Here is a 14875-nt window from a genome sequence, read left to right on the forward strand (position 1 = left end):
AGGTTTGGAGACAGACCTTGGAGTCTAAAGGTTTCAAACTGAGTAGAACCAAGACAGAATACTTGGAGTGCAAATTCAGAGATGGGACCCATGATGCAGACGTAGAGGTTAAGCTTGATGCTCAAGTTATCCCCAAGAGAACGAGTTTTAAGTATCTTGGGTCTATTATACAGGGTAACGGGGAGATTGACGAAGATGTCGCACATCGCATCGGAGCGGGATAGATGAAGTGGAGGCTCGCTTCCAGTATTTTATGTGATAAGAATGTGTCGCCAAGACTTAAGGGTAAGTTTTATCGAGTGGTGGTTCGACCAACTATGCTATATGGGGCTGAGTGTTGGCCAGTCAAGAACTCTCACGTGCGGAAGATGAAAGTAGTAGAGATGAGGATGTTGAGATGGATGTGTGGGTGTGCCAGGAGAGATAGGATTAAGAATGAAGCTATTCGTGATAGAGTGGGAGTAGCGCTGAGATAGTTCGGACATGTTAAGAGAAAAAGCATTGATGCTCCTGTCAGGAGGTGTGAGAGGTTGGCCATGGAGAGTTTGAAAAGAGGTCGAGGTAGGCCTAAGAAGTATTGGGGAGAGGTGATTAGACAGGACATGGCGCTGCTTCAGCTCACCGAGGACATGACCCTTGAAGGAGGGTGTGGAAGTCGAGAATTGAGGTAGAAGGTTAGTGGGGTTTTTAGTTGTTTACCGATAGTCTTAGTAGCATGCATGTCTTTTCATATTCTTCGATTTTTATTACGTTATGTTGTTTTGTTCGCCTCAGGTATTGTATTCCATGTTGCTATTATTTGGTACTACTTACCCGTTATCTCTCCCTTTTTCTTTTCTCTTCCTTATTTATTCCTTCCTTGTTTTCCTCTTCTTTTTCTTGCCCTTCCTGAGCCGAGGGTCTATTGGAAACAACCTCTCTACCTGCATTAGGTAGGGGTAAGGTCTGCGTACAGACTACCCTCCCCAGAGCCCACCTGTTGGGATCATACTGGGTTTGTTGTTGTTGTTTCCCTTTTCATTTAAGGTTGTTATGTGGTCCGGGCCCGGGTCTAAATGGGCTAAACGGGCCGGTCCAAATGGTCACGGGCTCTGGCGGGCCGAGCCCAAGCGATCCCGGGCCAAACGGTCCCGTGCTTAACGGTCCTGGAGGGTGGAACCGGCCCACTGTGGGCCTAAGTCCACATGGGCCCGGTCTAAGTGGGCTGGGCCCACGGGCCTAAGTGTTCCCGGGCTATTTTTTTTGAATTTCTTTTATCTAAGACAATTTTGTAAATTATATTATATAATTGTGACTTAAATCTTCTAATTCAAATTTTAACACAAAAAAATTGTAAAGAAATATTCAAGGGACTGCCTTATAATTTTTATTATTACGACATTAACAAAAAATGACAATATCTTTCTTAGTCTTCCTCCCCCCAATGGAATGAGCACCATTAAAAGGAAAAAAAACTAATGAAGATGTGCCAAAATACAAATTACATATTAGTCTACATATTATCTCTAACAAATTTCATAAATCCTTCAAAGTTCGGAGGAATTTCATGAATATTGTTCATATTCATGTTTATATTTATAAATATCGCTCTTTACGGTTGTGTGAGGCCATCCTTTATAAGTAGGATTAAAAACTCTTCTAATATAATGCACAAAGTGAGGGTTAGAAGGAAAACTATAGGGTAAGCACATAACAGTAACCATTTTTGCCAATTCTTCATGATCTTTATTTGGATCGTAATATAAAATGCCACCGGTAACAGTGTTAATTCCCGGTTGAACTAGATTTGATCCGGTACTAGGGTTAACCTGAGTACCTACACTTGTCACCTCTTGCGCAGCTTTCATTTGAAGAAATCTAGCTTTATCTTTAGGGTGTGTCTTTATGTGTCTAGTCAAACTACCCGTACCGCTACGTCTCCAGTAAATTTATGAGCCATCAAAGTCCCACAAGTTTTACACTTAGCCTTATTTTATCTCTTAGTTGAATAAAAAAGTGCCAAACAAGAGATGTTTCGCACCGTCTAGAAGGTTGTCTATTAAAAGTAGGGGTTACTACAGGAGGGTCAGGCGGGGCATCATTTGGATTATTATCAGTTGGGTTAACAACAGGAGTAGTAGGTGTATCATCTAAATCCGGTTGCGTTTTATCTAAATCATCATTTTCCTCATCATTTTCATCAATAGTTGGATTACCATAAAAGAGCATTCATATATTCATCATTTAATTGTTGACCTGGTGCAATATCATGGTAAAATTGACTATCGGTAAATTAAAAACAAGGGTTATCACTATCAAGAATAACAGGTAGAGGAGGACGGGTAACAGGTCTGGGTCGGGGAGCCGGGGGAGGAGTAGTAGCTTGGCCACTAGATTCACCAATTTTAGATTTTCCCTTACCACTAAATATTTTTTTCAAAGAAAAGGCCATATTAATTATAATTATACAAACTAAAACAAACAAAACTATAATATTAAAACTTAAGAGTTGGAACGACTTTACCGAATTGACGAACAACTTCTTGAAAATTGTATATCGTTGAAGACTTGAATGCATGAATTCACCAACTTCACAATTTTTCACAAATTGCAATAATAAAGTAAGCAATTATAGAAGAAAATTAGAGAGAGATTGATGATTTTGTGAGTAAAAATGAAAGAATAAGGGGGTATTTATAGTTGAGAATAGGGAAAAAGTATAATTGTAAAAAGTTTGGGGTTAAAACAAAGTTTGGGGGGAAAATGGCTATTTTTTAAAAAGCCAAACGGCTAAATTGGCAGGCCAACGACTAGTATTTAAACTTCCAACCGTTGGCCAATTTTTAAACAAATTATTTTTTTTTTAAAAAATAGCCGTTGGGTCGGTTAGGCCCGGTTGAACCGGCCCAGACCCGCCAGCCGGTCCCGGGCTCGCGGTCTCTCCATGCTGGACCGGCCCACAGTGGGCTCCTAGGACCGCTTGGGCTCGGACCATACGGGCCAGCTCGTTTAGCCCAAAGTCCATGTGGGCTCGCGGGCCTGGGCCGGTCCCTGGCTGGGCCCGGACCACAATAGAGCCTTATTTTCATTGTCTACGAGTGGTAGAGCAAATTCCGCGTAAGCATCGTACTTCCGCGTACTCTGTCCATTTGATATTATAATTATTATATAACAAAACATCTCATATTGTTAGGTAGAAGAAAGTAGAACTAAATTTCAACCCCTTTAGAAACAGAAATAGAATTTGATTTCTTCTGCTTAAAAGATCACTATGCCACGTCTTCTTAGTTATAAAACATATTCACATCGATTAACTTATAAAAGATATTAAGAAAAATCTTTTAACTAACAGCAGTGAAATACGAAAAACTTAATCGGAAACTCTAACACGTGAAGAAAAAAAGAACCATTTACTATGTCTATGTTCATCCTATGGTCGTATAAATCAACTTATATTTACGTCCAAAATTGTGGTGCCACTGTTTAGGCAAAAGAATGTACAAGAGCAGGAGAGATGTGAACACAATTTCAGATTTTATGGGTAAAAAACAAAAAAAAGAAATTTCTAGAAAATAAAGCATTTGTATAAGGAAATTTTCACGTCATTTCTCCAATATAATAGTCTCCAAATACTTATCCAAAGCTAACTTAAAAATAGATCAAAAATGCTCCTCAAGACTTGCATCCCTTCCTCCGCCATAACCACAACATCTCCACTCCTTTCCCTCACCAAATCCTCTTTACCTTTCTCCCAAAACCTCCGTAAAGTTTCAACCTTTCCACGCACTTCCAAAACCCCATCTCTTTATTCTTCCCCCAAAATGAGTTGGCTCAACAAATTGGGTTTTGGTGCAAAAACTGATAGTATACCAATGGACTCATCTTCCTCTGCAATTGCACAAGGTCCTGATGATGACATCCCTGCACCGGGTCAACAATTTGCTCAATTCGGAGCTGGCTGTTTTTGGGGCGTTGAATTGGCTTTCCAAAGAGTGCCTGGTGTTACCAAAACTGAAGTTGGGTATACTCAGGGGTATTTACATAATCCTTCCTATGAAGATATTTGCTCGGGAACTACTTTTCATTCTGAGGTTGTTAGAGTTCAGTATGATCCTAAGGACTGTAGTTTTGACACCTTGCTTGATGTTTTTTGGGATCGTCATGACCCAACTACCCTTAATCGTCAGGTAAGTTTTTCAAAATTTTCATCGGTTTTATTTAATGGTTATTGGTTGAATTATTGTTTTGTGTTTTAAATTATCTTTCCTATTTTTGGGAATATTTGGGGTTGAATTTTAGTGGAGAGGAAGTTTATGTTAAATCTTGGGCTTCCATGGTCTTCAATTTAATCGATTTGTTCTAGTTAAGGGCTTCGTTTGATGTAAATTGGAAAGCTGTATAGAGTCACTTTTTCCTTAGTTTTCGTGCTCTCTTTTATACGACGGTGGTGTCGCGGCCATCTTTGTGCGCACCTCGACTATGTATGAATAACTTTGCCAACTAAGATTTAGGCAAATGGACACAAATCACTTAGGGGTCGTTAGGTGGGGTGTATGATATGACCTGAGTCATAGCTGTGCAGACGGGAGTGGTACTTTAAGCTTTAGTAGTAGTACAGGAATAAAAGTAGTTATAGTAGTTACTAAGTCCTAAACGTTACAGTTTAGTCCTTGTCTTATTTACATTTCAGTCCACTAGTTATTTACTTTACAGTTTAGTCCTAAGCTAAGAGAGCCTTGTAATAGCTGAAGCTGTACATTGTTCTATTCAGATTTATGAAAGATATCTCTTAGCTCATCTTCTTAGCTTAGCTTCTGCAATTTTCTTATTCTTCTTCTCAAAACCACATCAGTGGTATCAGAGCTCTTTCCGCTCTGTGGGATACACGATGTCGGGGGAAATCAAGGAGGTACTCAATCGATTAGATCGAGTAGCCATTGAAGTGGCGAATGTCAATTTGAGGCAGAACCAGTTGGAATATGCCAACGAGAAGGCGTTTCGTGAGCTTAAGGAAACCCTTACTGTTAGCAACTCGGATCGAGGGAAAGAAGCATGTTCTGCTGTGTCCAATAGAGAGGAGCAGTATTCCCCAACTGATGGACCCTTCAGAATTTTGGGTATTGATGATCCTATTTCTTTTCCTCCATTGAATTCCAATTTCAGAGGAAATAGGCCCATGCCGCTGCAATTACCCATGAATTGGAACCCTAGCTCCAGTCAAATTTCCCCCTCGTCAACCTTGCCTACCCCTGCTTCACTTCACGCACCTATTTTCCAACCATTAAACACTTCTTCTTCAGCTGCACCTCCCAATTCGACCCAGTCTATACACTCTCCATCTACACCTAGTTTAGCCTTTCAATTTCATCCTCTCTCTGCCCCAAATTCTCAGCACCTTACCTAGACTATGGGAACCAATGGTCAGATCTCTTTCTCTATTCCCTGTTCCATTACTAACCCAATACACATACCCATGTCCCTGCACCACCGACCCACAAACCAGCTACACACACCTCAGATCCCACGCCAGTTTACTCCAAAGCAGTTTACTCCAGGCCCTGAATATTACTACGCTGGTTGGAACCATCAGCAACCACGCTCTATTTTGAGACAATACAGGATCGGGTTTCCAAGGTTTGGAGGAAAAGGGTTCCAAGATTGGTGGTACAAAATCGAACAATTTTTTTCAATGGACGAGGTGTCCCATCACGAAAAGGTTAGGGTGACTTCCATGCACTTAGATGACCTAGCACTTCAATGGCATAGGGGCTTACATGAGAGGAAGGGCTCATTTGCAACTCCCTTACCCAAGCTGGGAGGAGTATATGTGGGCCTTATCAGACAGGTTTGGTACTGAATTTGATGACCCTATGAGTGAATTGGTGAAGCTCAAGCAAACAGGAGGGGTGGTAGAGTTTCAGGAAGCTTTTGACAGAGCAATGACTAGGCTCAATTTGGAACCTGGTTATGCTGTGAGCATATTTTTAGAAGGGGTTAAACCTGAATTAGGAGATGCAATAAGGATCTTGAAGCCTTATTCCTTACCCCAAGCTTATCATCTGGCTAGGCTCCAGGAATCCATATTTGCTAAACAGTCTAAAGCTATGAAACAAGCCATTCTACACTCTAATCCTAGACCAAACCAGTTTCTGCACTCCCATAAACCCTCAACTTCACCTGCTAACCATCTACCCAAACCAACCCAACCAGTGGAAGCTGATAAGTTTAAAAGAAGAAGGCTAACTCAGGCTGAACTGAATGAAAAAAGGGCTCAAGGATTGTGCTTCCTATGTGATGAAAAGTTTCATTCCGGACACGTTTGCAAGAACAAATCACAGGTGTACATGCTGGAATTAGTGGAGGAGGTAGAACTCATCGAAGGATTAGGGGAAGGCTCATCTAGTGAGGAGGAAACTGCTGAAACTTGTGAGATTTCTATCCATGCTCTGCAGGGCACTCAAGGGTATCAAACAATTAGACTTATGGGGTACTCTCACAGGAAACCTTTGAATATATTGATTGATAGTGGATCTACCCACAACTTCATGGATAGTGGATTGGTAGCTAGGATGGGCTGGAGAGTAGATCCTTGCAAGGTGTTGGATGCTAATCTAACTTATGGAAATTCAGTACCTATCTCTGGAATGTGTACAGGGCTGGAATGGTTGTTGCATAACACAGTTTTTACAGCTGATTTCTTGCTGCTTCCATTGGGCACTTGTGACATGGTTTTGGGGGTTCAGCGGCTCAGTACCTTAAGGGACATTGTGTTCAATTTCAAACAGCTAACCATGCAGTTTAACTATGAAGGAAAACTATTTGCATTACAAGGAATTACACCTAAGCTTAAGATGGTGGAATCCTCTTCCCTTCACAAGTCTACTGGAGACAATGTTCAGCTGTTTATGATCAGAGTTTCTTCTTCAGGAGAAGAGGAGGAGAAACAGCTAGGGACATAACCTCTCGAGATTCAACAAGTATTGCAGGAATATGAACCAGTCTTTCAAGAGCCTACAGGGCTACCACCACTTAGAGAGTGTTTCAATCACTATATTCCTTTGAAAGAGGGGGCTGAACCAATCAACTCAAGACCTTATAGGTACTCTCCCGTTCAGAAAGATGTAATTGAGCAAATGGTTAAAGGAACTTAAGTCTCAAGGACTGATTCAAAACAGTTGTAGTCCTTTTGCATCCCCTGTGGTTCTATTGGGAAAGAAAGATGGCGACTGGAGGCTTTATGTGGATTACAGGGTACTTAATCAGATCACCATCAAGGATAAGTACTCCATTCCTATCATTGAAGAGTTGTTGGATGAATTAGGTGGTTCCCAGAATACACCTTCGATCTGGGTATCACCAAATAAGAATGGCACCAGAGGATATTCATAAAACTGCTTTCAGAACACACTCAGGCCATTATGAGTACCTAGTCATGCCCTTTGGACTGACTAATGCCCCTTTTAGCTTCCAAGGATTGATGAATCATGTGTTTCAGGAACATCTCAGAAAGTTTATCTTGGTCTTTTTTGATGACATCCTGATTTTTAGCAAGAGCTTGGAAGATCATGTTGAGCATTTGCAGATAACTTTCAGCCTTCTAATGCAGTACCAGCTCTATGCTAGAAGGAACAAGTGTCAGTTTGTTGTGGCTAGTGTGGAGTATTTAGGCCATTTCATCTCTGCCAAGGGAGTGGCTACTGATCCTAAGAAAATTCAAGTTGTTCAATAGTGGCCTACACCTGCTACTGTTAAGCAATTGAGGGGGTTCCTTGGTCTAGCAGGCTACTATAGGAGATTTATCAGAGGTTATGGGCACATAAGCAAACCATGACAGATTTGCTTAAAAAGGACCATTTCAAGTGGACTGACCAGGCCACTGCAGCATTTGAAAATCTCAAGATGGCTCTAACTACTGCACCTGTTTTGGCTCTACCTGATTTCAACTCCCTATTTATAGTGGAAACAGATGCCTGTGATGTGGGAATTGGAGCTGTCATTATGCAGTCAGGACAACCAATTGCCTACTTGAGTAAAGGTTTATCCACACAACACCAAGCTATGTCTGTATCTGACAAGGAGTTACTGGCCTTGGTCATGGCTGTCACGAAGTGGGGACAATATTTGATAGGCAGGCACTTTATAGTCAAGACTGATCAGAAGGCCCTTAAATTTCTGTTGGACCAAAAGCTGCACACTGGAGCTCAACTTAAGTGGATTACTAAATTTATGCAATTTGATTTTGAGATACAATACAAAAAAGGAAAGGAGAACAAGGCTGCTGATGCCCTATCTAGGCTTCCAGCAGCTGAGTTGGCAGCTCTGACCCTATCTTCTGTGAGAACTGATTTGTTGCAAACTATCAAGGACAGTCGGAAGGCTGATCCTGAGTTGACAGAGTTAATCCAACAGCTGATAGACCACAAGGAAGAGGTCAAGGGGTATTCCTACATCAATCAACAACTAAGGAAGAAAGGGAAGTTAGTAATTGGGAATGATCAAGGGCTGAGGCAAGAAATTCTGAAATTGTGGCACAATTCTGTAGGAGGGGGACACTCTGGGATAGATAATACATATAGGAGAGTGGCCTCACTCTTCTATTGGAAGGGATTGAAAATGGATGTTGAGCTGTATGTTAAGAAGTGTGATGTGTGTCAGAAGAGTAAATATGACCCCTCTGCTTATCCTGGGTTGTTGCAACCCCTACCAATCCCATCAGTGGCTTGGAGTAGCATCAGTATGGATTTTATTGAAGGACTACCTAAATCCAAGGGCAAAGAGGTTATTTGGGTGGTTGTTGATAGGTTAACTAAGTATGCTCACTTCATCGCTTTATCCCACCCCTATTCTGCCTTGGATATAGCTAAACTCTTCATGGAACTCATTTTTAAATTGCATGGTATGCCAGCTGATATTGTAAGTGACAGGGACCCTGTGTTCACCAGCAAGCTGTGACAAGAATTGTTTGCAATACAAGGGGTTACCTTGAACACCTCTATTGCTTACCACCCTCAATCTGATGGCCAGACTGAGGTCATGAACAGATGTTTGGAGACCTACCTCAGGTGCTATTGTTCTGACTCTCCCAAGGATTGGGTACAGTATCTCAATTTTGCAGAATGGTGGTACAATACAACATTTCATACTTCAATTCAGACTACTCCCTATGAGGCTCTATATGGCCAACCTCCACCCTTTACACCTACCTCATGTGTCTGGGGATTCTGGTATAGAGGAGGTAGATAGGAGCCTAGTTACCAGAGAATTGAAGCTGCAGCTTTTGAAGTTTCATTTGACCAGGTCTCAACAACGGATGGTGCAGCAGGCTAATAAACATAGGACTGACAGGCAATATAAAGTAGGTGATTGGGTCTACTTGAAAGTGTAACCCTACAGGCAGTTAACTCTGTCCACAAGGCATTTCACCAAACTCTCTGCCAAATACTATGGTCCATATCAGATATTGGACAAGGTTGGAACTGTAGCCTATAAACTTGCCCTACCTTCTCAGTTACTCTTGCACCCAACTTTTCATGTTTCACTCCTTAAACCTTGTTATGAAGTACCAACTAAGGTGAACCATCCTCCCATTTTAGATTTGTCCAGTCCTTATTGTCCCTGCCCAGCCAAGATACTTGATAGAAGGATGATTCAGAAGGGGAATAAAGCCGTGGTCCAATTTTTAATTCAATGGGGACAGCTGCCAGAAGATCAAGCAACATGGGAAGATTCAAATGCCATTAAAGTTAGATTTCCTACATTCATTCCTTGAGGTCAAGGAATTTTTTGAGGGGGGAGTACTGATATGACCTGAGTGAGAGCTGTGCAGATAGGAGTGGTACTTTAAGCTTTAGTAGTAGTATAGGAATAAAAGTAGTTATAGTAGTTACTAAGTCCTAAACGTTACAGTTTAGTCCTTGTCTTATTTACATTTCAGTCCACTAGTTATTTACTTTACAGTTTAGTCCTAAGCTAAGAGAGCCTTGTAATAGCTGAAGCTGTACAATGTTCTATTCAGATTTATGAAAGATATCTCTTAGCTCATCTTCTTAGCTTAGCTTCTGCAATTTTCTTATTCTTCTTCTCAAAACCACATCAGTGTATAAGAATAGTACTGAATATGGTATATTAGTAAATGATGGGATTAGTTATACAACAACAACAAACGCAGTGTAATCCCACATAGTGGGGTCTGGGGAGGGTAGTGTGTACGCAGCCTTGCCCCTACCTTGTGGAGATAGAGAAGTTGTTTCCAATAGACCCTCGGCTCAGAGAAGCATAATCACCACGTTAAAAATAGCATTGCATAGGGGGTGTATACATGCTTATCCATGTATTAAAAACCATGGTATTACCATATTACTAATGCCATAGCAACCATGTATTAAAAACCATGGTATTACCATATTACTAATGCCATGGTTTGCTATGTATGAGTTATATATATGATTATACCAAATAATGTATATAACTAATACATGCATTAGTTATACATATGTTGAAAAACATTACCAAACAATGGATTAATAATAATTTTCCCCTAATACATCCTACCAAACGAACCCTTAGTGTTTTTAGCTTTGCCCAGTAAGGCTTAGGACTTGGAAGAATTTTCCTGCTTTTAGCTGAGCTTAATGTTCTTTCTTTTCCCACTAAGCTTGTTAGCTAACACGAGTCTTGGTGGGGCATTGAATAGTATACATATTTGGGTGCTAATAACCAAAGTCAAGTCTTTATTGGCTGCAAAGTAGTAGAAGCCTGTTTAACATAGTTTTATAGCCAGTGAGAGTACCCACTTACCCAACTACCTTTTCTTGACCAGTAATATTAGAACTGTCAAAACGGGCCAGCCCAGCCCAGCCTAGCCCAAGCCTCATGGGCTTGTAAAATTTGATGGGTTAGGATAGGCCGGCCCGCCATATGAATGGGCCTTAAAATGGCCAGCCCAACCCAGCCCTAAGAGGGCCGCGGGCTAGGCCGGGCCGACCCTTCAATTTTTTTTAGAAAAAAGAATTTCTTTAGATCCTTAAATATTTTTTCGTGACATAGTCGATTAATCATGCAAACAACTTCTGTTTGTGTATAACGTACAAAAAGCTTGATATTTGAGAGGAATCTCGTAATTGAAATGCAAAAAGCTTCTGTTTACATGGATATTTTCTTAATACTTTTCTTTCATTTTTCTCAGATTCAAAGATTGCTTCAATAAGTTTATATGCTGAGTTTTTTTTATTTCAGGATTAACATCATTTGCTGATTTAATCATTATAGTCCATGAAATTTTTAAAATTCCTGAAATTTGCTAGTGGTCAATTTTTTTGTATGTGTATTTAAAATTGATCTTTTTCTATACTGAAGAGTAGTTTAAATATTAATAATATATTAAAGTAATCCAAACTAATCATTGGCCACTTAAAGTAATGTTTTCTTTTGAAAAAAGATTATTATTGGCCACCTAAAACTTTTTGTGTTCATTATTAATTTAGCAAAATGAAAACTAATTTTGTCATATTACATGCATGTCAAAAATATAAATGTTAGACTTTTAGTTGATATGGAAGGTAAATGAGCAATCTAGGGTTGGGGAATGGGGATTATAGTTAATAGTTTATTTAGTTTTTATTTTTTTAAATATTAAATATTTGATAGTTAATTAATTTTTGGCCCACGGGCCGGCCCAAGCCCAGCCTCGGTCAGGCCTCAAGGGCCAACGGGCTGACTTGGTCGGGCTTATAAGCCTCAGTTTTAAATGGGCTCAAAAAATCCTTGCCCAACCCTACCCAAGAAGCGGGATGGATTGGGCTTGGCCCGCGATTGGGCTGGCCTCACGGGCCAAACCCATTTTGACGGCTCTAAGTAAAATGTCATTAAAATGCTGGATTTGCTTAAAGATTATGCCTTTTGAGCATCTTTAAAGATCATTCTTTTGTAGATCTCTAAAGATCATGCCTTTTGAAGATATTTAAAGATCATACTTATATTAAAAAAAGATCTTTAAAGATCATGGTTTGCTTGAAGATTATGCCTTGTGATTCATACTTGATGGTTGGGTATCCAGTTCTTTTTTGTGGGGCAACCACCTTGATTTATATTTTATTTTCAAATCTTCTAAGAGGAGTGTCATAAAATATGGAGTTTGTTCTAATTGAGTTTCACTATGCTATGAAATATATCAGAAAGCTTACACGTCTCTTGTGACATTAAGTACCTAAATGGCTAAATAAGTGGCCAACTCTGCTTAAGTTTTGGGTTTATTGATTCGCATAGTTGTTTCATACTCCTTAGCAGCCTTCAAATTCTGTGTTAAGCGCTTACTTAGTGGACTTTCTTGCTTAGGTTCTTTAAACAGAGATGAATGCTAACAGCTATTTGGACACTCCTCGTTAACTTTCTTTTTCTAGATGACTTATAGTCAGTTTGGCCAAACATCTAGGAAACTGGCCTGGACATAAGCATCTTGAATTAAACTCCTACAAATTGATCATTGTTCCTAACATTGGCATTCACAAATACTGTTCACAATTAACAAGATGCCAGGAACTAGCGGCGGAGCTAGGAATTTCAAAATTCAGTAAGGGGGTTCAAAATATGAAGAAGTAAACATACGAAGAAATCAAGGGGATTTAACATTTACTTTATATACATAAAAAAATAATTTTGATCTAGTATATATAGTGTAATTTTCTGGCGAAGAATGAACCCCCTTCCGCCCCCTGGCTCCGCCTGTGCTAGTAGGAACAAGATCGAATTGTAGCAATCTGGGTTACATATATCTCCACGTTTCATATTTCTGGTCACTCTTAAGTGGGTCAAAAACCTTACTGCAAATAAATCCATATTCATGGCATATCATCAAAGCTACAGCTTACAACGTAAGATCTACGTAGTTTGCACATTTGAAGAAGCATTGATGAGATGCCATGAATAGGATCTATTTGGAGTGGTTCTGAATTCTGATGGATGTATGTAGTGTTCCTTAAGGATCTTTATATAGGTGGTTTGAAAGGCTTAGCAAGAAATTACAATTAATTTGGTCTGACCCAATTGGGTATCTTATTTATATTTCAGATTGACTAAATGAAATAACGGATTCAGTTTGTTCGCATAATGCACATGGAAATTAATGCATCTCCAATCCATTTATTTTCACAATCCATTTATTTTCAAAATCTACTTTGTAGATTGCAAAATAAATTACTACTAATATCTTTTTTTTTTCATAAAAAAGTTACTACTAATTGATAAATAATCAAGTAATAAAAGAGTTGAGGTATTTGGCTAAGCTTCTGGAGGGAAAAAAGAGTGATTTTGAGTAGTAACAAAAACTTCTTTTCTACTATAGGTAAGAAGTGAACTTTGTAGCTTCTCTTGAGAAGCAGAAGTAGAAAATAAATTCTTTCAGTACAAAAATATGCTAAGCAAACATTTATATTTACCAAAATATTGCTCATATATTTCCCATCTCAAAAAAAAAAATATTGATCATATATTTAACCCGTTTATCTATCAGCTATAAATACAATTATATGAGATGTATATATTTACCATACTATCCCTCCTTAAGGAATAATTATATATTGAATGATATAGTTTGATATATTTAAGTCACCTGTAATTTTATAATCACTTTGATTTAATTATGTTAATATTGATTAAATTGTTATCATACTTTTTATTGAGATTTTAACATTTTAATGGAATAAAATTGAAAATCTTAAAGCCTTTTATACTGAACATTTAAAATTATTTATCTATTAAAATAATATTACATATTGTAAAGTGAATCTTGTGTGTCTTTTTTCATAATTTGGCACTAGAAGCACTTAACAAATTGCTTATGTGATATTGATAAAGTACTTCTCAAATGGATTGACAGAACACAAACTACTACTCGTTCAAAACACTTATCTGAAAATCTGTTTTTAAAGAAGTCGCTTCTCAAAATAAGCAGATTTGGGAAGCTTGACCAAATAGACCTATAACCTTCTCTGTTTCTCCATTGACAAATGACAAGTTTGCTCAATGCTATTCTGGGACTAGCTACTGTGGTCTTCAGTCCCTCACTATGCAGTATAAATCTCCATATATCTGTTTCCGATGGTAACCTCATACTTCTGCTAGCCTTTGCTTCTAAAGCACATTACCCAGGAGTTTCTCAGTTTTTAGACAGATGCAGAAGCATTCTCTTTCTCTTAGTTGCCAGGTCTGAGATCTGGTCAAAGAATGTCTTGTCCTGTGAACAGAAAATTTCTCTTTAATTGCTTTCAAGATACCATGTAGAACTGCGGTTACCTTATTCAAAAAGAGATGCCATGAAGAACTGAACGGGTTAATTGCTTTCTGCTTCTGATGGTTTCGCCAGATAGGTTGTGTTCAGCAGTGTTGTAACTTATCTAAGAGTTTGCTTATGCTGTTTGTAGGGTAATGATGTGGGCACCCAATACAGATCCGGAATTTACTTCTACACACCTGAGCAAGAGAAAGCAGCACTTGAATCCCGGGACAAACAGCAAAAGATATTGAACAGGAATATTGTTACGGAGATCTTGCCTGCTAAGAAGTTTTACAGAGCTGAGGAGTATCATCAACAGTACCTTGCAAAGGGCGGTCGTTTTGGTTTCAGGCAGTCTACTGAGAAAGGTTGCAATGATCCCATCCGATGCTACGGTTAAGGCAGTTCTATTTGCAGGAGGAAATAAATGGATTTCCTGTGTGTTCTTGTAAGCTATGGTTGTTTATAGGCTTGAAATTGTGCTTCTGAAGTAGTGTATTTAATCTACACCTTATTTATTTTACAGGAAATAGCAAACAGTATATTATTGCAGTTGCACATTGTTTCATCTTTGCTAGTGTGATTTCGAGTGAAAGCTCTTAATACAATATGACATAACATTGTACA

The 14875-nt window shown here is 39.1% G+C and overlaps 1 protein-coding gene across 1 annotated transcript; it reads left to right on the forward strand.

The window, feature by feature from the left end:
* Nucleotides 1-3454: 3454 nt before the first annotated feature.
* Nucleotides 3455-14875, forward strand: LOC109205133 (peptide methionine sulfoxide reductase A1-like). The gene is made up of 2 exons (XM_019367809.1): nucleotides 3455-4166; nucleotides 14397-14875. Exons 1-2 carry the CDS (start codon nucleotides 3645-3647, stop codon nucleotides 14646-14648), a joined length of 774 nt encoding a protein of 257 aa, XP_019223354.1. The 5' UTR covers nucleotides 3455-3644; the 3' UTR covers nucleotides 14649-14875.

The sequence above is a fragment of the Nicotiana attenuata genome, unplaced genomic scaffold, assembly GCF_001879085.1.
Source record: "Nicotiana attenuata strain UT unplaced genomic scaffold, NIATTr2, whole genome shotgun sequence".
NCBI classification, from domain to species: Eukaryota; Viridiplantae; Streptophyta; class Magnoliopsida; order Solanales; family Solanaceae; genus Nicotiana; species Nicotiana attenuata.